This window comes from Cavia porcellus, unplaced genomic scaffold, assembly GCF_034190915.1.
Source record: "Cavia porcellus strain 051 isolate PalLab524CR breed Dunkin Hartley unplaced genomic scaffold, mCavPor4.1 scaffold_2, whole genome shotgun sequence".
In the NCBI taxonomy this organism is placed as follows: Eukaryota; Metazoa; Chordata; class Mammalia; order Rodentia; family Caviidae; genus Cavia; species Cavia porcellus.
Window position 1 is genome coordinate 46,944,823 of NW_026947485.1, and position 24,422 is coordinate 46,969,244.

A 24,422-nucleotide genomic window follows, 5' to 3' on the forward strand; every position below is an offset into this window, starting at 1 on the left:
TATCTGTGGAATAATAGCATTTAAGATCTGTGATTGCAAGTACATCTATATATGTGTAAATGTGTATGTTTTTTAATCAAATTTTCCTTCAAAGTTGTTATCCCAATATGTTCTTCATTCATGTAATTGGGAGAAGCACTGAGATGTTGGAAACCCTCAAGATAGTTTTAAAATATCATTTTGGCTTTCACTCCACTACTCGTTCTTCTTTCACTCTTAAATTTATTCTTCTTATATGCTGATTCCAGGGTAAAACATATTGTTCAAAGATATTATGCAATGTATGTACAATATATTGTACATTTATAAGTGACAGGACAAATAAACACATCGCGCTTGTCAGTGTAATGTTTAGATTACTAAAAATCCTGAACCAGTGCTGGAGAATGAAGTTGAAAGGTAAAAAATTTTAACTTCAAAAGCTGAGCTTCAGGGCAAGAATTCTCAGGTCAGACTCACTAAAACGATGGCAAGTGACAAACACATTCAGAAATGTCTTAATGTTGAGCTTGCTATTCAGAAATCAATGATTTACATGATGTGTCCCAGAATGCAGTATCTTTAATCTCCTGCAACATTCATTGCCTTTTGTTTGTCTTATCTTTTTTCCTTCCCATCTCCTCCCCCTTGTTTTTTCCTCACCTCTCTCCTTCACTTTTTTTCCTTCCCTTTGTTTCCATTGCAACTACTATATACAATATTGCCTCATGATACTTACTAGTCTTACTTATGTCATTCTCCAAGCAGTTAGCACTAAAGGATGTTACTTTCTTTCATTGGTGAGATATGCTCATTAACTAGAAATACTGGCCAGCATAGGGAAATATCTTATATTCTCATCATACAATGACAAAACTACATATAGTAGCAATCATTACTACTGGAGTGGTTCTAACTTTAGAGGAAAAAATAAGTTGTTTTAGAGACAAAGCTATTTTTGCTAGAAAAAGAAACTCCCATCTTAATTTCAATCTTGACTTTTCTTTCACTTTGCTGCAATATTGTATGAGCTAATTGCTTTAATAGGTCTTGTGGAGCACCACATCAAATATCTGTTGAATGTTAGCATTTAAAATCTGTGATTGCATCTTCGTTTCCAGCAGGTAATTGAGGGAAAATATTCTATAAAGATATTTTAGAAAATCACTTTACTTCTGACCTACTCAGTATGACATTCTTGGCAACTCTGGCTGAGCAATTAAAAGGCTGAAAGAAAACAATTCTCCTAGTCCCCTACCAGGACTCTTGTAGGATATATGACTTGGCGCGGAGAAGCACCAGCAAGTAGTATGGAAATTAAGAAAGTTTTCAGCAAGTACCTCAGGCTATATGGAAAGTAAGGCTTTCCATAATAGAGGCTTCTCAAATATTAATTTAAAAACAAGGTCTATATCAGTTTAAAGCTTTTGTGGTTATTTTTGAATTACATATTACTTAAGAATTACTGATGTGTGTTTGGGAAAAGTTACCTTTGAATCATACTCCTGTTCATCTCAAGTTTTCATAAATTTAATTTTTGCCAAATCTCATCTCAGCAATGTTTCTCAAAGCTGGGTCTAAGGACTTATAAGTGGCATGGGTAAAATCCAAAAAACAAACAAACAAACAAAAAAACATAAAGCAAACAACTGTAATCTGCAGTCAAGGAAAAATTGGGAAATGCTGAGATGTTAAGCAGGTTTCTTTGCTGTGGGCTCTTCACAACGCAGGGGAGGGCAACAAGGAGGACTTGACACGAAAGCCTCTGTGTGTGGAGTTTTCAGCAACTAGTATGTTGTAGAACCCAATGGTTTTATCATGTAGACTATTTTAAAAATCATCCCAAGTGACATTATATAACTTTATAATGTCTCTTCTGGAATAGAGGCCAGGATGTGATCAGAGAAAAATATACAATCAAATACCCTGGGTGATTTCTGTAAATGTGTACCCTTCTTGTAAACGAGGTATGAGGTAGACTGTGGGAAGTTACTGGACTGTCTCATTAGCAAAACCAAATTGTTTCCAACAATTTTGGAAAATCAGGGTATTTTATGCAGTTTAAGAGTGTGTTAGAGAAGGTGTCTCTCTGGGTAAGCTGAGGCAATTCTTTATTTCTCAAGTATTGGTTCTCTTATTCCCTTTATCATGTGTTCTGGAAATTTCACTTACAGTTGTTTCATTTATTTAAGGTTGAGTAAAATGCTTCATGTGGGTTTAGCATACTAGGCTTTATCAGCTTTTAAAAATTTAATGAGTTTATTGGACTCTTTCCATTTGCGAAAGAAAATAGCTGCCCTAGAAATGAGACAAATTGTTGCCAAACAATAATAGAAAGACAGAGTGGAAGGAAGCTGGTGGAAGACAGTGCAATATTCCAGCTTCACAGCTTGCTTAATGCTGGTGCTGGCAGCGGTGTGCAGAAACGCCACCAGGATCTGGGCAGTGGAAGGAACCAGGCAGCATCGAGGGTGTGGCCTAGTGGGAACTGACCAGCGTAGAAGGGTCAGTGATTTAAACGTGCTTCCCGATTTATCTCTTACTTCTTATTTTTTAGTGTTGAACCCAGGATCTTACACTGTTGTTTTTAACTGGTCCTGGGAATGTCCACGAAATCCTAGAAATGGACTTCACTTCAAGGTGGATAAGACTTTGTTTTCCATGCACTTATTCTTTTACTCCTTGTACAAATATTAAGCCTTGAATCCTGAGTAGGAGTTTGAAAGGTAGCCACATTAGGTGATAAAGGAATGGAGTGGAGATCTGAGAGCAGAGGTGATTCAGTGAGGGTGAAATCTAGACTGGATATGAAGCTCATAATCCACAGACTCTTAGACTTGTCAGAAACAGTATCATCATCGTTTTTGAGACACTGTCTCACTCTGTAGTGCAGGTTTGCCTTGAACTCATTACGCAGCCCAAGCTTGTTTTGAAGCCTAGAGATCCTCCTGTCTCATTCTGAATGCTGAGCTTACACTCATGTGCCTCCATGCCTGTCTAACAACAGATAATTATTAAGCTACAAATACTAAATTAGATTATCTACAGATGTTTGCGATAGGGATTTAATGCTGCACAATCTAAAAGATCTTTCTCAGACTAACATGGAATCATGAGTATTTCTTGTATTTTACTAAATCTAGAATTGTGTTATAAAAGTACTTTATTTGAACATTGTTCAATAAAATAGGCAATGGTTTTTAAAGTTGTGTTTCTCAGATCAGCATCACCTAGGAACTTGTTAGAAATGCAGACCTCAAGCTATCATTCAAAACTACAGAATCAGATACTGTTACTGCTTTGGGGGTAAATTTCAGCATCATGGGTTTTAGCAAGTTTTCCATACGAGTCTAAGCAATTTAAAGTTGAAGAACCATCAAAGTAGGGTGCGATAAAAGACTGAATGCTGATAACATCTGTCTGTGTGAATGTCAAAAAATCTTCATGTCAGAGCCAGGATAGAGCTCAGTGGCACAACACCTCCCTGGCAAATTCAAGGTCCTGAATTCTAGTCCTGACATCTCCACAAATTTTCATGTCAAAAATTATTTAATTATACTGTATACTGGATCATTGATCTAATTTTCTTATTCTGCTTGAATTATCTATAGGAAAATCCCTGCAGATAACTAAAGATTCGTCATCTGAATAATGTTAGTGTTTTGGGGGCTTAGGTTTTAACCAATTGGTGTATACAAGTCACCTGTAAGTTAGAAATACTGCCTCCTTTATATTTTGATTGTGACTATTACAAATGACACATATAAAGCATATGGAACATACTGGAAATTCTATAGAAAGTTACTGTTGCTAGTATTGTTATAATTACTATGATTACCTGATAAATAAAGGTTAGCCTTCTGAGTTTATGAGTATACAGATGATTATGGGAACTGGTTCAAATTTTGAAACAAAGTGGTCTTGCTTCAGAATATTAATCCTCCTATCCATCACACATTCAACAGAAATTTTCTCATCTGCATATTGCATTTATTCCATTCTTTTGCTTGAGCTTGAAGTTGGCAAACTGAATTAAACACCAAAACATCTGTTCTAAAAAGCCATTTATAATATTACTTTAATTGGTCAGCCTGCAGGATGTTTTTACTGAATTGACTACCTGCTTGACTGAATTAGCTGGTTATTTTTGCATAACTTTGATATTTGCCAAACTGTCCAGGCTTAGATAAATGTAAGCTATCATAGCTTAATTGAAGTTCAGTCTGCTTTATTAAAAACATTTTGGCAAAGCAAATAAGAAATATTCCTTGGTAACTTATTTTGTTCCATATTTATGTTCTGATTTGGAGGATTATCCTCTTTTTATTGGTCACAGACTATTTACCAGACATATTTATAGTAGGTTATTATATTTGGTTTGTTAAGTCATTTTTTTCTAGTAGTCATACACAAAACTCACTGTGTTATCAGAAATGTAGAATACAGATGATGTTCTAATAATACAAAAAGGACTTATAAGACACATTTTTCAATCAGTGTAGTTTTACAATATCACATTTATGTATTTTAGATTTTTAAATTTACCCAGGCAAAGGCTTCTTAAATATTGTAAGATTTTCTTTGTTGTTGTGCATGATAAACTTTTGAAAAATAATAGGTATTTTGAGGATGACTGTAATTGAAAATAATATTTGTGTTCTTCCAGTTTTCATATAAGTAACTCCTTTGTTAAAGTAGGGATTTCTAGAACACAGGTAATGGGTGGTGGGAGCTAAACATTTTGTAGGTTGTCCTTATTTTAAAGACGGTCTGCATGTGCCTAGCAGAGAGACTGCAGTTGTGGGTAAAACTCTCCCTGGTGGGCCCTGAAATGCTTGCTTCCAGCTTTGCCTGTGAAAGTTGTGCCTGCAGGAGATTACTTCTCAGAGTGCTTTTTTTTTTTTAACGCTTCCTGTTCCCTGGATTACCAGCTTTCTATAGTCATGTTACTCACCTACAGTATTTATCACCCTTCTCAGTAAATAGTTAAGTCAGGTATGTGTCTAAAACTAGGGTACCAAGTTCATAAAGCAAACAGCCTCAACACTGAAAGCCTAATGCTTTATTCTAAAGAGATTTTCTAACAATAGAATAAATGGATTCTCTGGATAACAAACTGTGTGACCATGCTGATTAACATGAGTTTTTCAAAGAACAATTTTATGAGGCTATATTTTACTAAGAGGTTAATGTAGGTCAAAAGTCAGACATATATAAAACTGGACATATTTGTACACATCTCTAATATCCGAATCCTAGGAGACTGAGATAGGAGGATTGCAAATATAATATTTTGATTGTGACTATTACAAATGACACATATAAAGCATATGGAACATATTAGAAATTGTACAGAGTTACTTTTCTAGTAATAAATTATAATTACTATGATTACATGATAAATAAAGGTTAGCCTTGTGAGTTTGTGAGTATGTAGATGATTATGTGAATGGTTCATATTTTGAAACAAAGTGGGCCCCTTGCTTCAGAATGTTAACCCTCCTACCCATCACTGCATTCAATACAAATCTTATCAGTGTGAAGGTCCTTCTTCAATACCCTGCACCTGCCAAAAAGAAAGAAAGAAACAAAGAAAGAAAGAAAGAAAGAAAGAAAGAAAGAAAGAAAGACCCTATACATATTTAAATCCACTCTAGAAGTATATACTGATAGTAATGAACTGAGAAAAATAATTTTTAAAATTCTAAAAATTAAAATGAACTGCATCAAAATTTCTCATATTTCATGGCAAAACTACATTCTTGAGATCATACATCTATTTTAGTCATGGTTATGAACAGGTGTTGGGTATTAAACACTGTTACTACCTTCAGTTCTTTTTTTGAATTCAAAGTTCTTTTTTTAATTCAGGCTGACCTTGTACTTACTATGGCTTACTTTACTCTGGTGTCTTCCTGTCTCAGCTTCCTGAGTGGTGGGATTACAAGTATACACTTATATGCCCAGCTTAAAAAAAAAATGATACTGTCTTTACAGAACAAAGACGAGGTGACCCGGAAGAGTACAGGAAAGATAGCAATATACAACCTGAGAGAACTATAGAAAATATATCTAAGGCCATCACGAAGAAAAAAGGACCTTGTACCTTAAAGTGACTATTCTGACAAAGAATGGAAAAGGGATCGTGCTAATATTCAGTCAGTTTTTCTGAGAGGCAACCGATCAGAGTATTTAAACAAATATACTTAGGAGTCAGACTAATTTGGATTGCATGGTGGCTCTTTAACTTACTACATATGTGACTGTAGAATTGTTTATGTCTTGATTATTTTAGGATTCCTAGCTATAAAAGTAATGAATAATGGTAACTAACTCTTACAGTTACTTGAAGATCATATGCATTAAAAAAAAAAAAAAACTAGGCAAATGTCTGACACATAATATATAGTCAGTAGACATTAGATGTTGGTAATATCATTAAGTGCATATACTAGCAATAAATCAGTACACATTTGCAGGTAATATTAATGTTACTGTTTCTTCCTTTTACAGGCATGTTTATTTTTAGAGGGATTAATTAACTGGGAAGAAGTTTGGAGAAACAGGAAACAGCTGGGCCAGAAAGCAACTTAGTTGTAGAGTATTCGATATCTCCTATTTTTTTGTCAACTAATCAAAATACTGGGGACACATTTTGATCCCTTTAAAAGTCTTCTTCTGTTAGAACCAGCTTGACTTCTGATGGACAGAGACTGCCTCAGATCTAGAAATGGGTTTTAATAAAATTTGCTAAAAATCTATCTTGGAATTTACTGTTGTTATTAGTGTTGTGCACGAATAATTTCTCACTTTCTACTTCTGGCCCCATAATAGGCATTTCCCTCCTCACTTTGAAGTTAGTTGTGGCTCTGTGACTAATGTAGCTAATGCCATGGAGATGGCAGTGATGGGGCCATTTCCTGGGGAAGCCTCAGAGGGCAGTAAGTGGTCATTGCGTCCTCTACCCAGGGTGAATGTGGGTACAAATACATTGTCATGGTGCAGCCTCCATGTCCAGACCACGGTGGGACTGGAAAATGTCTGAAAAAGTTTCTTGTTTTCACCAAAGAGATGTTAATTTTCTTTTTAGTGCTAGATAACTGCAGACTGAATAGCCACTAAGGAATGTTGCTGCTCATTATAAAAAGCAGAAGCTTCTAAAGCATGATGTCCCAGAGCCGAAAACATACCTTCTGTGCCCTTCGTTTGTCTGCTCGTTGATTTTGGTGGTAGATTCGACTGAAGTTGGACACAATCACTGGAACAGGCAGAGCGATGACCAAGACCCCACTCAGTGAACAGATGGAACCAAAAATCTTCCCCGCTATGGTTTTTGGTACCATGTCACCATACCTGGTCAGAAAAAAACACATACCGCCTTTTAAGTGAACAGAAAGACACTAGACACTTCTACTTATCACAAATAGTGGGTTTTTTTTTTTTTTGTATTAGGTCAAGTGATTTTTTGGATATTACATCTACCTCATAACTAAAATGTAGAGGCCTTAAGGCATTAATAAAACAGAGTTATTAATATCTGAACATAAAACTTACCTTTCAGCCTTGTAGAAAATGAGTCTACCATTCAGAAATCTTTTAGATTAGACAATATTTTAGATCAGATGATGTAATGATAGCTCTTCAATTTGTCATTTATATAATATTGCATAGTTTTTTACATTTACTTAATAGTCAATAGTTCTGTGCTGAAATTTATAGTCTAGATAACACACTTTTCCACTTAATTTTTTCAACATTGGATTTGTTATGAAAATTAAGCAGAAAAAGTGGGACACTACATTTCTTCCATCAGATATAATCATTTAATAAATAAATTTCCTAAGTTCCCATTAATCTTCACTTGTAAAATCCAATGGCCATTTCTCCATTATAACCGTACTCAATCTTCATTTATATTTGACTATCCTTTTCAAACCATTTTTTGTTCTTGGCTTCATTATTAGGGTTTTTTTTTTTTCCATCCTTCTACTTCATTGGTTGCTACTTTTTATCTTCCATTTTGGCTTCCTTCCCATTAGTTGACTTCTAAGTCTTGGAGCAATTTAGGTCTCAGACCTGAGTCCTCTTTCTTCTCCATGTAAAACCTCCTTCCTCTGTGATTTCATCCAACCCCATACCTTAAAACCATCCATATGTAGTTGATATTCCAATTTATATCAATGTCCCTGATATTTCTTCTGAGAACTAGGCTCGTATCTTCAGTTATCTGGTCTGATTATTTCTGCCCCTGGATGCCTAAGAGCCTAAGAGCTGAACCTTAAAGTAATCAAAACAGAGCTCTGGTTTTCTTAGCCTCCTTTGTCCTAGCCTTGCAATTGGCTCCTTCACAGTTTGTTACTTACAGTTTAATGGAACTGGGAAAGCCCTGGTCACTCATATTAAAATTATGGGAGCCTCCCTTTGGGCACCCAGTATCCATATCTTATCTCTTTGCTTGTCTAGTTGTTGACCAAACATTATATTCTTTGTAATCTTTATACTCAAAGTCCACTTTAGCACAGTAAACCAAGCCATCAACATGTCTTGCTGAGCCATGGATAAACGACCATCTTCCCTTAATTTTTCATGTTTACCATGCTGCTGTTCATTCAACATAAAAGGCAGAATTGTGGCTTTAAAAATGAAGATTACACCAAGTGATTTTGCTTAAATTCCTTAATGGATTTAAAAATAATATAAATTAAACTCCTAAATTTTGCCTTCAAGGGGCTTCAGCATTTATTTCCTGCCTATTCTCACACCACCCTGCAATAAGCTCCCTGGCCTCCTGCAGGGTGCACAGCCCAAGCTCATTCACAAGGTGCTACTTAAATGTCTCCATCTAAAAAGCTATCACCAAGCCACCTTTTCCATGATGACCTTGTTCTCTCTTAATCATTCCTTATAACAAATTTTCATTTTATTACCTTCACTTCTCTTACTCGCTCTTGAATTTTTATTTATCACATTTTTTTAACTTTTCATGTACCTTACCAAAATTTGACAAAGCAATACTTATTCTATTTGGTATTTCATTAGCATAAAGTAGGCTCTTGCTACATAATTTTTGAATGTGTACAGCTTTTTCTTTTTTGGCATAGTTCATCTCAGAGTTCATTCCTGAGAAAAGAGGCAAGAAAGAGATCTGCCTTATATCTGGAGCGGTAACCTTGACATGACTCCTCTTACTAACATTGTTCTTGTGGGAAACATTTGTGTGTCAACATGGAGGTGGAAGTTGCAGAGGACAGGCTGATGAGAGTGACCCAGAGGCTAAACTGACTATCACTGCATCTGATGACCCCATGAGAGGATCTGGTCCTCTGCTTTGAAGGCTCAGTCCCTTGCTCATTCTCTTTAGTGTGTGTGAGCAATCAGCAGTTCGGCTAGTTCATTGTAACTAAAATTCCCACACGATTTTGGCAGTAGAACGACAGCACTGCATTAACTTACAGTAATAATAATAAGATGAAGAAGAACTGGAATGCTGTGCATATGGAACAGTGGCTCTTCCTGTGGTCCTACTGAGAAGCTACATGTAATCTACCTAAGTGAGAGTGATAAAGCTGAATGAAAACTTAGAAGACAGGAAACAAGGAGATAAACTTTGAGGAGAAGGGAAGGAGATCTGGGGGTGGGGAAAGAAGGGTGGGAAAGAGGGGAAGTAAATGGATCATGATGTGCTATGGATATGTACCAGTTTCCCATGATGGGTGTATTTATCATGCATTACAAACAAATACTATGCATTGTTAAAAAGACTTGAGGCCATTCAGATATATGTTAATGGGTATGTAAGGTCAACCTCTTATCATGCAGTGCTAAATATCTATGAGTTAATTCCCAGATAGTATGTATCCATTCACGTTACATGCTTTCCCATATTTTATAAATATCTTTCCTTTTGCACCAATTGTGTAGTATGCCTTGGAGAAAACTCACACATGCGTGAGTGTGCATGTGCACATTCACCCACATACAACTTTAAGGGGAGGGGGATTTGATTTTAATGGCTACCAGTTAAAATTTAGAAGGTATTTCTCAAAAGGAAATGTAAATAAAACTCAATTATTTGTAATAGCCAGGGAAGATAATCATAGAGTACATGTGATTAAAGTATGCTTTCAAAACTACAAATCTCTAAAAAAATACAAACATATAAAATAGATAATGGATCGGTCCTATAGTTTCTCCTGCTCTTTTCTAAGAATTTTTTTTTAAAGTAGCTTTTATTAACCACTTTTTTATTCTAGGTGTCAGATGTCACACAGTAGGCAAGGTCAGCATACTTGTAACTTTTACAGAGCATTAAGAAAGGTAAGGAGATGATCCAGTTTGACAAAAGGCAGCAAATTCAGTCTAGAATAACCCATTAAGGAGAAAAAAAAAGTGCCAAATTCTTAGAGGCGATTTAATAAACTTACGTCATAAACTTAACGCCAAATGAAAAATAAATAAAAAGGATATTTATTGTTTATCTCTACCAAGTTTTTAATCTAAAATTCCTCCACAATCTGGAGAGTGCAAGTAAACATTTGAGGTGAGTGGGCAGTAAGTAACTGACTGCAGAGGGGAGAGGGACAGGGAACAATGCTAATGGGTAGGTAGGTGTCTTCTCTCTTGTGTTTTTACTTTTGCACAAAGAGACACAACTTCCCAGCATGATAGCCAACAAAGACACTACCCTAGTCTCTGCTCTTGTGAGACAGGGCATGGAGAGATGGTGAGAGAGCGCAGGCAGGACATAAGATGGCCCCACTATCCGGTGGTTATTTGGGAAGCCTGAATCCTGGGCTCATTACTGAGTTCCTGCTACCCTCACGTTTCTGAGACTGGAATGCTGTCTGTGTTGTAGAATTTTAAGCGTATTTTACTAGTTTGACTATGTTGGATAATGGAAAACACAGTCTGGTTTACATCTGTCTTTACATTCCCCATCTTTCACAGATAGGTTTCTCTATTTTATAAAACTGATGAAAAGACTACAAAGAGCCCCTAAGATCAAAGAAGATAAAAACTGACTTCTTAAAAAATAGATAAAAACAAGAGGATACTATAAAAAAATACCCAAAAGTTTTACATGGCAGAATTTTAACCTTTTAAAGCCTTCCCCCATACTTCTCCTTTCCCCTTTCTTCCAATTTTTTTTCTTTTTTTTTTTTGAAATTCACCATGTGAGTAGAGACATCATAGTCTCTTTCTGCTCCATTTTATCCTGGTCATATGCCAGTTTATAGGTCCTTTTCTTTCTCATATCAGCCAAAACACATTAATTCTAAATTTGTGCACTGCTTAAATATACTTGGCTAATATATATATGTCATACATTAGAGATCAATATTGATTGGAAGAATAATTCCTCAGAAGATATTTAATTTTTTATTACTGAATATTTCAGTATCAAACACCCAAAAATTTCATGCCAAGTCCTTAAATTTTGGCATGTAATCTACTAACTCAATGCCAAAACATGTAGTACAATCTGGTTAATTCAGGCAAACATGTTAAATGAATCTATCTATCTATCTATCTATCTATCTATCTATCTATCTATCTCTCTACCATGTGCTCATCCATCCATCATACATCCGTTCATCCATTTTCTCAACTTATCAAGTAATAATGAAATAGTTTGGAAAGTATGAATATCTTAAACATAGCATATTGCAAACCAAATTTTATTAATGTCAATTTGACTTTCCTATTTTGCATTTGGCCAGAAATACGACTAGAGTGTGGTTGCCTTTAGATTTCAAATAGAAATATTTCCTTGAATTTTCTCATATAATCTATGAATTCTACACTGTTAAGATTTCTAGTTTTATTCATATAGTTTCCATTTTTCTCTTTATTTGAAAGCATAAATGTAGGTTAATCTGATAAAGAAGAAATGGTGTAGAATGTAAATTTTCTCAGCTATGGCATCGCTTCTCAGATCTGCAAAGGTACATCTCATGGATACTAAAAGATAAAAATCATATGTATTATAAGTAACCCATAAAGATAGATAAGACCTTCTTGCGATGGGGAGAAAATGCTGATAAAGTGGATCCTGATGATTACTATGATTCAGTCTCTCTTAGTCTCTTTTTTCTTACAGTGAATAGCCATAAATTGCCAGGAAGAACATGTAAATCAGATGGACCCTCTATATGTTCAGAGAAGTTGAGGAATATCCTATAGGATGCTATATCCCATAGGTACTGGATCCATAAGTACTGTATTTCAACTATTATAGTAGTTTAAAATACTACAAAGAACTTCATATTGAACAAAAATCAGTGATTGAGGGTGTGTATGAAAAATGGATATCCTTCAAACAGTTGAAAGTACATTATATATGTGTAAATCTGTACCTTGGTGAAAGTCATTAGCTGACTGTGTGTATAAACATGTACTTTAATTATTAATTTTCAGGCTTGAATTTTCTCTTTGAACTGATTGTTAATCCAAGAGGTCTACGAAATAATTTCTCCTGACCTGAAAGCTGGATTAATTCTTAACTAATAATTCTATCCCTTAGTGTCTCAGTTGCTACGTTACTCATGGATTTTCTGCCATCATGGTAATTCCAGAAAGATCACCATTTGATGGATAATTTTTATAGTAGCTGCAATGTTTTCAAAGAGCTAATGACTTTTTAAAGTGTTGCTATATAACACCTGCTTGTGATACAAAACTTATTTGCCAGAGGGGCGCTGGTGTTACTTTGACAATAGGCGGATTTCTCTCTGACACTTTAAAATCAATGTTTTCCTAAAAAGCTGCCCTGATTTTGTCCTTCCTGACTTTGTCCTCTCTTCCTGAATCAGTTACTACTATTGCTACTCTGTTAAATAGCTAGAGAATGCTTTCTTTACTTCACATATGTTGTTATTAAAATTTCTGTATTTCTCTCTTATTTTGGCCAGATTATGAGTTACTATCCTTTTAGTGTTCTTGAGTTAAATGAAACCTTTGCCTATCCCTTAAAACACTAACATTAATATTACTTACTACATGATAAGTAGTACATAGAGTATTTTGATTTGGCATAACAAAAATGACCTAAGTTTGTGGTAGATATATAACACTTTCAATGTGCCAAAATTTGTTGAATTTTATATTTTAAGCCTGTAAATTTTGTGGCATGCATAGTTTTAGTTTAATGAAGTCATCATGTTTTAAAAGTTTAAAAGTTGGTAGTCTTAGCATCTACTAAATGACATGGGATGCCAGAAGATTCCCCTCCCTAACATAATAGAATGAATTTGTCTTTCAGTGTACTCAATAGACTCTTAAGGAATTTATGGATAAAATTCACTGCGTTAGGTAGCTCTGTGATAATACAGTTTTTCATATGTGTGGTCCTGAGTAAGTTTGGTTAATTGTCAGTTTGCATTATTATTAAAAAGCTTTTATTCATTTATCAAAAGTGATATGGCTCAACTAGAGTGTTATAATTTTAATACTTAAAGTATCTAGCTCAAATAGAGGGCTATAATTTTTAATACTTAAAAAGATAATGTCAATGTAAAGAAAGAGTGAGTCCTAAAATTGCACTGAAGAAATGCTTCAAAAATACATTTTACAATTGTAGAAATACCGCATCCCCACTAGGGGGCATAAAAACCTAAATGGAAAGTTTGGAAACAAATCAGGTCTTTTCTGATTTTCAGGAGCTGAGACAGAGAGAAGCATTTTCGTAAATTGCCTATAAGATTCTTATCTTTACCTACACACATTCAACATTTAGGACATATTTTGAGCATCTCATTCCTCTGAAAACAGTGTAACAGGACAAAACACTGCCAATTTCATATACTGCCTTACTTTAAGGTATTTCCAAAATGATACAAAATCATTTTGAGAGCATTTTGTTTTCTTTAGAATGATAAGTAATTTCCTCTAATGTAAGACATCACTTAAGCACAATTTTCAATAAGAAGTCTTTAACTAGAATCCTCAGTATGAAAATTAGGGAAAATTAAAGGATTGTGTTTGTGTTTTTAAAGAAGAGAATATCAAGGAAAGGACTAAGATGCTTTTAGCATCTAATCAAAATTTATGCACTAAACCCTCAATATTTGATTTCATTTGGACGTATTGACTGTGCTCCTTTGACTAATACCTGTTTTAGACAACAAATTCTTTTCTCTCTCCAGCTTTCCCTCTTGCTTTTTGATTTATTTTATTAAATGACAGCTTTAACAGTTAAACATAGGACATATAATTATGGTTTAATATCTTAATAAAAGATTTTTGCCAAAATGAATACCACCAGAAAATATTTTAGAATCATCTTTAAAGAATCTTTTAAAGCTTTCAGTGTTCAATATTCAGAGGCCACATTAACACTTATTCTCCATTTATTTTAGCATTATGAAAAAATGTATAGAACTGATTATTCTGAGGCACACATTAAAAACAAGTAAACAAAAACCCCATTAGGCACTGGCTTCCCCAGCTGTGGACTACCGGAAATATGTTCCCGTGCTGTTGGTTCCTAGTTTTGTTGCCTGGAGCTCTCCTTTCACCTCACATATTTTGAGTCTGATCATGTCATTCTTCTGCATAAAAGCCTCCCTTGTCTCCTCATCACCTGCAGGAAAAGCTCTTGCTCCTTAGCTTGACTTACAGAGCTCTGCAGGCCACCTCATCCTCCTCAGCTTATTCATGTCTCCTGTGTTCTAACTAGAGCAAATAACGTTCTGACACTGGAAAGTACTAGATCCTTCTATCCTTCTAAGCTTTTGTAATACTGGTCTTTCTAGAATATTTTTGTACTCTTACTGGATAAATCTTTCCAGGAAACTCCGATCTATATTGCTAAGTCCAAACATTGGCTCTCATTTGAAAAGTTTCTTGGTTATTTTTCACTACCAAAATAACATCTGTTCTCTCTTTCTATGCCTTCAGTGCTAGCTCTAGCTAATAGACTACAATTAGGTTTTTACAGATCTGTCTTCTCTTACGAAATCAGGAGGTCTGTGGTGTCAAGGATCATGTCACCACCATAAACCCAAGTTTAGCACAGACCTTGTCCAGTGCTGAGAATATAGTTGGAACTCAGTAAATGTTTATTGCTTAAATAAATCTTTCAGGAAAAGGTGTGATGGCTAGCAACAAACATGGGAGGGAGTGAGAGGAGACACTTGTATTTTGCTCTTTTTCTCTTAACTAGGTTTCCAACTCAGCTCAGCACCATTTCAATTCCTCAATTTGTCTAAATTCCTCTCTGAGTCCTTAGATTAAATGTCCAGCATAAGCTCATTTTATACTATTAATGCATCTTACTTTTTATACTCAGGGAAATCATTTTTAACCTAGATAATTTTAAATAAAAATAGATGTGGAAAGTCCTGACATTTTTCTAGTTCCCATCTGCTTTCCACATCACATGCTTAACATGAATCTGGCCAGAATTTTGAAATACAAATCACCTCAAACTTGACAGATTTTAAAATTCCCAATACTTTGAATGAATACTGACTGCTTGTTTTTTGAATCTCACACATGATCCTAGGAAATAAATGACTTTTCTCAGGTCCCTGTATTCTTTTCCTGGATGCTGCTAATCTTAGACAGTGAGCTGTAGCAATACTCTAAAAATTCCATGGTGTGGTCTTAATTTTTCTTGACAGGTTTCACTGTAGTTCTACTCTAGGTATATACTGGAGGAGGTATGCTTGCCTTTTATCAAAAGAAAATTAATCCATCAAGCAAATCAACGTTGTAGCAAGTATCTGGCCACTTGTGCTTTAGCAGTGGACCCAGCTTCCATAGGATACATATTTTGGTTTTGCATACCAAGGGGTCTGTAGCTCTGCCAGGCTCCTCTCCCACTGGGAGCTTCCTTCAGTTACCTGCTGTGTCACTTCCTTCTCTTCCTCTCCTTTGAAAGGCAACTCTGTTGGATGAAACTCCTCACTGTGCATGCTTTCAGTCACTACTGTTTCCCTGCGGGCTGTCTCCCAAGGAACCAAATCCCTAGGAGGGATGGACAGTGCTGTTTTAAAACTGTCTTCTTACGGTCAGCTACCCTCTCACTTGCTGACTCTACTGCAGCTGTTTTTTGCTTATAGTTCACTCAGAACTGCTCAGTGGTCTTGTCTGGGGAGGAGGACCTGTACCCAGATTTAGACCTGTAGCACTAGCCTTAGAGGACAGTGTCAGGTAGGCAGGTTAAAGGCCAGAAGCGGAGTTGTTATTTGTGAATTCCCCACCCCCACCCCCACTGGAGTTTGCACAGTCTAAAACCAATTTGCTTCATGTATTATAGGCCTCATGATACCTTCCAGTCATCATTAAGTATTTGCTTATTTTATTTTCAACTGTACTTTTAAAATTACTTATGGACTGTTCAGTAATGACTTAATACAGTTCTTATTTCTAAAGCTGCTTAGGAAGGCCTGATGAGTTTGTTGCCTACTGTCTATTTCTCAAACCTAACAGACAAAAGCATATTCAGGTCTAACTGTCTGAGAGACGTGGCTCTGCACTGAGGTAGACAATTAGGTCCTTTGCAGCAGCACAGATACGAGACTGAGATGAGGACACTGTAGTTGTGACCCTTCTGGCAGACTTTACCAAGCTATACTATCCCAGAGCCCCCCACCCAGTTGAGCGCCTCCTGCAGGTCTGGGCTTCTGCCATCAGTAACAAAAGGAAACTCAGGACCAGTTTGGAGTTTTATCACCACCAAGCAGATCTCAAAAGTCATGCAGACAAGCTGCATCCCAGCATGCTCCTTCCTCGTTTTTGTGTCATTCTGCCCAGTGACCAGGGACTGCTTTCTGTCAGACACTTCAATATTCTTTAATTATAAATTATTTAATATGATAATGCTTTGTGTAAATAGTCACAATTGTTCAAATATAAAAGGAAGGGCGATTGGAGACACTTTGATTTAACCTCCCCCAAACAATCCAGTATTTCCATTAAAATATCTAGTCTTCAATTTAAGCTAGAAAATTTTGATGCTCTTAGATAAACTATGCTTTAATGAGAATGCAAGGGCTTATGATTATGTTAGGGACGTTGTAGAAGAACAATCTGTGGCTGATCAAAGTGAGAGACAAAGTTATCTCCTAAGATTAAATAAAAGCATACTCATTTAGTTTCTAGAATCTTTTGCCTCTTCTTAAGAAATTCAAACACTGATTGATCATTCTTCCTGCTAACTATGAAAAAGTCAACATGAAGAGGATCTTAAATTCATGGTTCCACTGTTAGAATTCTATATGAAAATGGTGCTACAGTTGCCTTTTAATTGTATCTAGTTTAAAATCTAACAGTACTACCCACAAACATACAAATCAACCCCAAAAGTTCACCTCCTTATACATAAGCCAAATATAAAAGAACCTTTTTTAAAAATTATTTTCTCCAAATTTCATTTCAAGGAGAGAAGGCAATTACGTAAAAAAAGTTTAAACTAGAAAATAAAATTTAAAAATATTTCAGACTATATCTTACTTCTTAAGCACATTTAATATACGTTTTCAGATCTTTTTGTATGTTGCCATATACACTTACTTTTCCAGAAATAAGACTAGATAATAAGCATAGTACTTTATTTTTGAAGTGGTGCAATTTGTACTCCACATCTAAAGCAGGAAAACAGAAACCACTTCAAATATTTACAACCTTGGCTGAAAGAAGGGAATTTTTGTCACAAAGGCAATGAGGTTGCCCAGAAGCCTGGAGACTACACAGAAGTTAGCAACAGTAAGAAGCCACTACCAGCAGGAGGCTGGACGGGGACATTTTTGAGCTCAGGGGCAGAATCTTGAAAGGAAGCTGAATCTGTACCAAACCTTTCCTGTGGAAACAACTAGAGCTACAAAGGCAGCCTAGTGACTCACTGCCTTAGAAGATGTAGAGGAAGCAGAGAAATACATTGCCTCCTCCTCCAACCCTCTTCTATCCTTTTGGCAATGCTTTTTATTGGCAGAAAATTTGATGACACTAGCTAGTGAAAGGCAGGCTGCTGGCATCTGCATAGCTAGTAAGATAACAAGAAAACTGGAATTTGCAGTGTTTGCCCCAAAGCTGTGCTCCATGCCTTTCAACACAGCTCAGAGCTCAAGTCTATTCTGGTTCTAAAATGTTAGGGCCCAGTTGCAAAGTTGTTAGTTACTTGATTGTTTCTCCCCATCGCTCCCTTTAAGCCATTTTATGTTACCAGAGTTAGAATTCCATTAATGAGGCTGATAGAATTTTGAGACTTTTTAGGCTTTTTTTGCTATTGTTGTTGTCGTTGTTGTACCATGCATTTCAATCAAGAACAAGCCGAAGAATCAAAATATCTATTTTAACAGAGTGTGTATATAGGGGCAACCAAACATGAAGCAGCATTTTAAAGATGTAAGCAAGATCTAATAATTGTAAAATGTTCTACTTGTAGGAAATGGGCACACTGTGTAATGAAATCTGGTCCCTAAGGCTTCCAATTCTCATGGTGACTAAGTGTTGACAACGGGCTCTTAATTAGAATAAATCACTTTGGAGCAGAATCCTTCAACAGATCATTGAGAATGTCATCAGTAATAAATTACAACTGTATTTTAAGGGTAGATGAATATAAGTGAAACCTAGCTGCCTTTGCAAATGAATACAATTAGGTCAGTTGCTCATGAGTTATTGTACAACTTTTTGTTTCATTTGTTGTTAGTTTTTATTATAATAATGAAAATCTATAGCTAAATATGCCAGAGACTAGCTGTTCATTATAAATTTAAGTAAGGGAAAATATAATCTTACTGATGAGGATTTGGAAATAAAATAGAAATATTTGATATGTGCTTTAAATTAAAAACAAGAAAGAACATAATGATTCCATTACTAGTGTCATTAACACCAATAGCTAGGATACTCTTAAAATTAAGGACAGCTTATGACAATGATTCACTAGCTTCTGGGAGTAATCATTAAGTGATCAGTGGTGGTTGATTTTCATTATGAGAAGAGGAGAAATAGAAGTGTAATAACAAAAGCCCATTCCTTAAAACTTTGATGCCTACAAGGCCAGGAATAGCTCAGTGGCACAATGAATCCCTGGCAAGTGCAAGGTCCTGAGTTGGATTCCTGGCACCAAGGAAATAAAAACAGAAACAAAACAAAACTTTGGTAGCTTTGTCAATACAAATAAATTGCCTACTTAGATAAAAGTACTTAAATTAGCGAACATATTCAAGAAAAAAATCTGTAAAAGCAAGTAATAAATGATAAAAATATGTTGCCTTTTTTCTCAAAGAATTATCTAGATATCATAGTCAGTAAATTTCTTCGATCCTAGTAATAAATTCAGCACTTAGTTGTCTTTCCAAAGATCTCCAAGGTAAGGAAAGAAATTAGAACAATAATTGAACTCTCATTATCTCAGGTCTCTAAATATTGATAGGTATTTTTTCTACCTTCAAGATGCCTGAGGTTATTGTTAGCATTCTGTGCTCTATCTGATCTAACACTGAAAGGAGACAATTGTTAATTATCACATTTACTCCTCTACTATTTACCCTAAAGAAGAATGGCCTGGTAGCTTATCCTCTTCAAGCCAGAGAGTCACCTTTCCTTACTCTCAATTGTTTTCCAATGTTTTTTATTAAGAGATGACAATAGCCAGGTGTATCCTCTCCTTGGAAAGACCAAGATGGTGTGTTGCTTAGGTTTTACAAGGCATACTGCCTCTGGTCACAAGCAGGCAGTTTTCTTAGTGACTTATAAAAAACAACTATACATGATCTATAAAGAAACAAGGGTGACTAAAAACCATTAAATTTTATGGACACTGAAACTTGAGTTTCACATTAATTTTACATGTCAAGAAACATTAGTCTTGAGCTGGGTGTGGTGGTGCATGCCTGTAATCCCAGCATTTAGGAGGCTAAAGCAGTAGGATCATTGCAAGTTTGAGACCAGTTTGGGCTAAGAAGTGAGCTCAAGGCCAGCCTGAACTGCATAGCAAGACCCTGTCTCAAAAGACAAAAAAAATGAAAATGAAAACAAACTAGTCTTTTGAATTTTTTCTTCACCATTTAAACACACACACACACACACACACACACACACACACACACTTTCTAAATTTGTAAGACACACAAAAACAGGAAATGCATTGCATTTGACCTGGTCAGAGTTTGCCGAAACCTAACTCAGAGGGACATTGCTCAGTGTGATCAACTCAGTTTGGGTAGGTGCTGTTTCTTTTACAAGGGTCTGAAACTATTCCAGAAAATATTACTTTAATACTTTTGAGTAGATTTGTCCATACTTTTCCTGCTTCTTCTTCCTCTAAGGAAAGAGGACAGAGGCACCTTTGTATCCCAGCTCCTTGCCCTCTTCCCACACTGTCCTCCCCACCATTACCGAATGCCTTCTGTCAACAGGTTGACAGCTGATGAAAGGGAAAACGGGCTGCTCACATTGCTAACTATCATTATCTCACATTGGTGCAGGAAGTCCAGGACGGTGATTTTATGATCTGAACTGTGTGCTAAGTGTGGCAGCAAGAAATGAACAGCAGTGGTTCTTTCTCCTAGCAACCTACTACGGAAACCTCTGGTAGGGAGTAAGAAAACATAAGAAATAACAAGTGTAATAACTGTTACAATAGGATGTTTGCAGGATTCCTTGGGAGTTAGGTGCACTTGGGAGCTACTTCTGTGAGTGGGAAAGATTTACATTGAATCAATAAAAGTAAAAAGAATCCAGTCAAGCAACAACTACAAGGGCTGTTTTAAAAGGCTTCCAAGGAGCTCTGGGTTGCAGGGTGGTCTTAGAATTACGTTTGCTCAATGATGGTGCTGAGAATGCTTCCTCTCAACTCCATGTCTCAGTGTCTTTATTACTTAAATTCCACAATTTAAGACTCATTCTAACTAAGGATTCTTGTCTTCTATAAAATCTAATTATCCCAGAAAGTGAGAGCACATTAAGACCTTGAATTCTTATGCATATTTCTTTGGGATTACTTTGTATTTCAAATTTTTTCTCAAAGGGAGGCCTTAATGGACAGAAGTTAGAGAAGTTAATATCTAAAGAAAAGAGAAAAACCCAGATATGAAGGAAGTCTGGGGCACTGAGATCCAAACTTGAGCTATTCAAAAATTTTAGCAGTGGTTGGTTGTGCCTAGAAAATGCTTTTTTTTTTTTTTTATCCCTTCGTGAACTGACTTTTAAAAGGGTATTTGTTTGTCTAGCAAGAGTGAGCAGAGCCAGCTATTATGCCTTAGAGACCCTGTATTGATCTTAGTAGACAAACCACTAAATAGGACTTGACTACTACACAATGGAGGATTAATTCTCCCTTCCGAGTAAGCCTGCAGCAGGCATGTCAATATGCACTCATGAAACCTCCTTCTGTGTGGAGAGGGGATTGAGAACCTAATAAACAAATTAACGTGGGGATGTCAAAAAGCAAAATGGCATTTTAAATTTATTCCCTGAATTAAACTATGAAATGAAATCGGAAGAAAACAATATAGCTTCCTAAGTTTATTCATGACATGATTATACATTGCAGAATACTAATTACTTTACATTTTAGCAGAAATAAAATATGAAAAAGTGCTTTACTTTCCTTCCTAGTGAGACATTCCAAAAGATTATGGAAGATTTGAAATAAAATTGAAGCTAGGTATTTATGGCCTCTTGCTACTCTAGAAGTTTGATCATTTTGAGTGGAACTGTGTTTATTCTCAACTAAGTGAGAGAAAAGGAAGACATTTCTCTGAGCTCATTGTCCTAGTGATCTCAAACAACTTACTAAAAAATGAAGTGATTATTTTCTTGATTGATTGGGGTGGATATAAGTCTAACTCCTTCATCTGTAGTCAGTGATACAAGTCAAACAAGTCAAAAGCAGTAGAGGAGAGAGTTCACATAAAAAGCTGCATGTTGGCTTTAACATTCCATGAAGTGTTGTCACTTGGTACCTACTAAAATATAGATGTGGAACCATGGTGGTTTGTGCTCAGTTTTAAGATCTGTGTTTTTTCCTCATGACTTGTCTGACAAGCTATTTTAAGTTCCTTTCAATTTTCCTACTAAAAAAGGGTAATCTTTAGTAGCTGTGATTCTTGTGATTCTGGGGTCTTGATATGGGGTCTTTGAGAATAAATGCAAATTTTTAAAGCTGTGATCCTGCCACCTTCCATTTTGTCTTATTTACTTTTTCATTGCTGAGATACAGTACCAAACATCCTCATCTTTAAGGAGGAAATGTCTATTTTGGTTTCAGAGTCTATAGATATTTCAGTTCATAGTTGGCTGGTAAGGCAGCATGGCAGAGGAAAAAAGCTCATGGCATGGTAGGCAGGACAAGAAAGATTAAAGTAAAAGAAAGGAGATAGATCCTTCCAGGCTCACCCCACAGGAGCCATGTCCTCCAGCCAGGTTTTACCTCCCAACGTGAAGTTAAGCTATAAACTCACCAGTATATTAATCCACTGATAGGTAGTATACCCCTGTAATCCAATTACATCACCATAGCCCCAACTATGAGAGCATGAGCTTTGGGCAAGCATCTAGACATAAACCATAACACATAGGCAGCATCCACCAGTCACAAGGTGATGTTTCCTGAGAGCAGGAGCCTCTCACTTTCATGGAGCCAGGGATTCAGGCAAGAGAACCCAGCAATTAAAGGTTTCAACTGAAGCAAAGGGGTAAGTGTAGCAATAGCTTGTATACTTTCACAAATAGATATATAGGGAGTAGGTAACAAGTTGGTCTCAAACTCATGATTCTCTTGCTTCAGACTCTCAAGTGGTGATATTACAGATATGTGCCACCATGCCTAGTGAACAATTCCTTACCTTACCTAGCTACGTTACCTACATTTTCTTTCTTTTGGTTTTTCAAAAATAATCTTACCATAGTTAAAAGAAAAATCTTGAGTACAACAGAGATCTTACTTCAAACACTGTGCCAAATCCTTGCCATATGCAAGCAGAGAGATGTGAATCATCGACAATGCCTCTACCAGCCAAGAATCTCTTTACTCAACTTTGATCAGTAGTGATTACACTTTCTCTTTAATGTCCCAGACAATGGCACCAAGGGAAGTCAGAAAAATGAATGAGAGGTGTTTTGCTGTATCTGGTCGGCACTATCTTTAGAACATAACTTCTTGATTTTTGATATTTCAATATGTCTTTAGTTGTCTAAAGAGCTATTTAATATTTCCAATGAGTTTTTTCTTGGTGTGATCAAATTTTGTACTTAATTTTCTTGAATTCTGTTTTTAATTAAAAATTAGGGCAAAATAAAATAAAATAAAAGCAAAAAGGGAAAAGACGTCTTAATTCCCAAAGGCTAGGAATGCCTACTAAGATTTCCTATCTTCATGTTCTATTTCATTATGCCATGGTCTCTCCAGGGAAAGCACCATAAATATTAAATGTAAGCAAACAAGATGATTAGAAGGAATAGTATCTTAATAATGGTAAATTCTAAGGATTCTAAATGAATATATAATATTGGGAACAAGAGTTCAAAGATTAGTTGTTCCTCTGGATAGATATTTGCAAGCAAAGTACTGGCTCCTCCTGCAGTATGAATTACAGCTGAATACTTTTATGTGTTAACACATGTTTTTACTTACATAATCAGATAAAAACAGTAAACTATTTTTCCTGTCAAAACTTCCTTAATGTCTAAATGAAACTTTATCTGATCAACTTTTGCTGGCAAATTAAAATCCTCTATGATTATTAGTACCACTGTCGACAGAAGTATGTAGGAAGGGAATGTTTTTGTAGGAAGAAAATGTGAGCTTACTGAGAGACTGAAGGGCTTGAGGACTCAGAATTACCAAATGTTTGATTTTCATGCATTGTATACCTATTACCATTAGAGATTAGATAATAATTGAGCACTAGGTATACTAATTGAGCAAAAGGTATACTATCTCTAGATGTTGCAGAATGCTTTAAAACTCAGTTCTCCTTGAATAAGTCATTGCAAAGGGGCAGATGTTTACAGAATCATTACAGTATAATCAGTGAGCTCTTTTTTTCGGGGAGTTTCATCTAAATTTGTTCCTGATAGTCCAGAAAAATTGAGGCAAACCAAGAGAAGAATAGTACTTCACCATAATCTAGACCTTACAAAATCCTTATGTTCACGTTTAAGACTGTGCAGCTCACATAACCAATAGAATTAAAGCAATATCTCACATGTCAATGAAGCCAGCAAGGCAACTTGCCACTAGTTTGTATCAGGAAAGAATTTTTCACAACTAATTATCAGGTTATGGAGGGATGACAGAATCATTTGAATGTGGGTTTTACATAGAGGTTATCACTTGTCACTAGCCATTACTCTGATGGCGCACTTGCTCAGAAATGTACAATGCATACATTTTGGGGCAACAAAGATCCTAATGTCACTGGCTGTCAAACCCTGGGGTTTTATGTTTGGCTTTAAAGTTGATGGCCTTTTATTTGAATTAACATGTC

At 35.8% G+C, this 24,422-nt stretch overlaps 1 protein-coding gene across 1 annotated transcript in view; it reads right to left on the bottom strand.

Annotated features, from left to right (window-relative positions):
* Positions 1-24,422, bottom strand: part of Kcnd2 (potassium voltage-gated channel subfamily D member 2) — a 468,290-nt gene that overhangs the window by 11,324 nt on the left and 432,544 nt on the right. Inside the window, exon 2 of the mRNA XM_023567253.2 lies at positions 7,170-7,332. Coding sequence (XP_023423021.2) covers positions 7,170-7,332 — 163 coding nt within the window. The remainder of the gene's footprint in view (positions 1-7,169; positions 7,333-24,422) is intronic.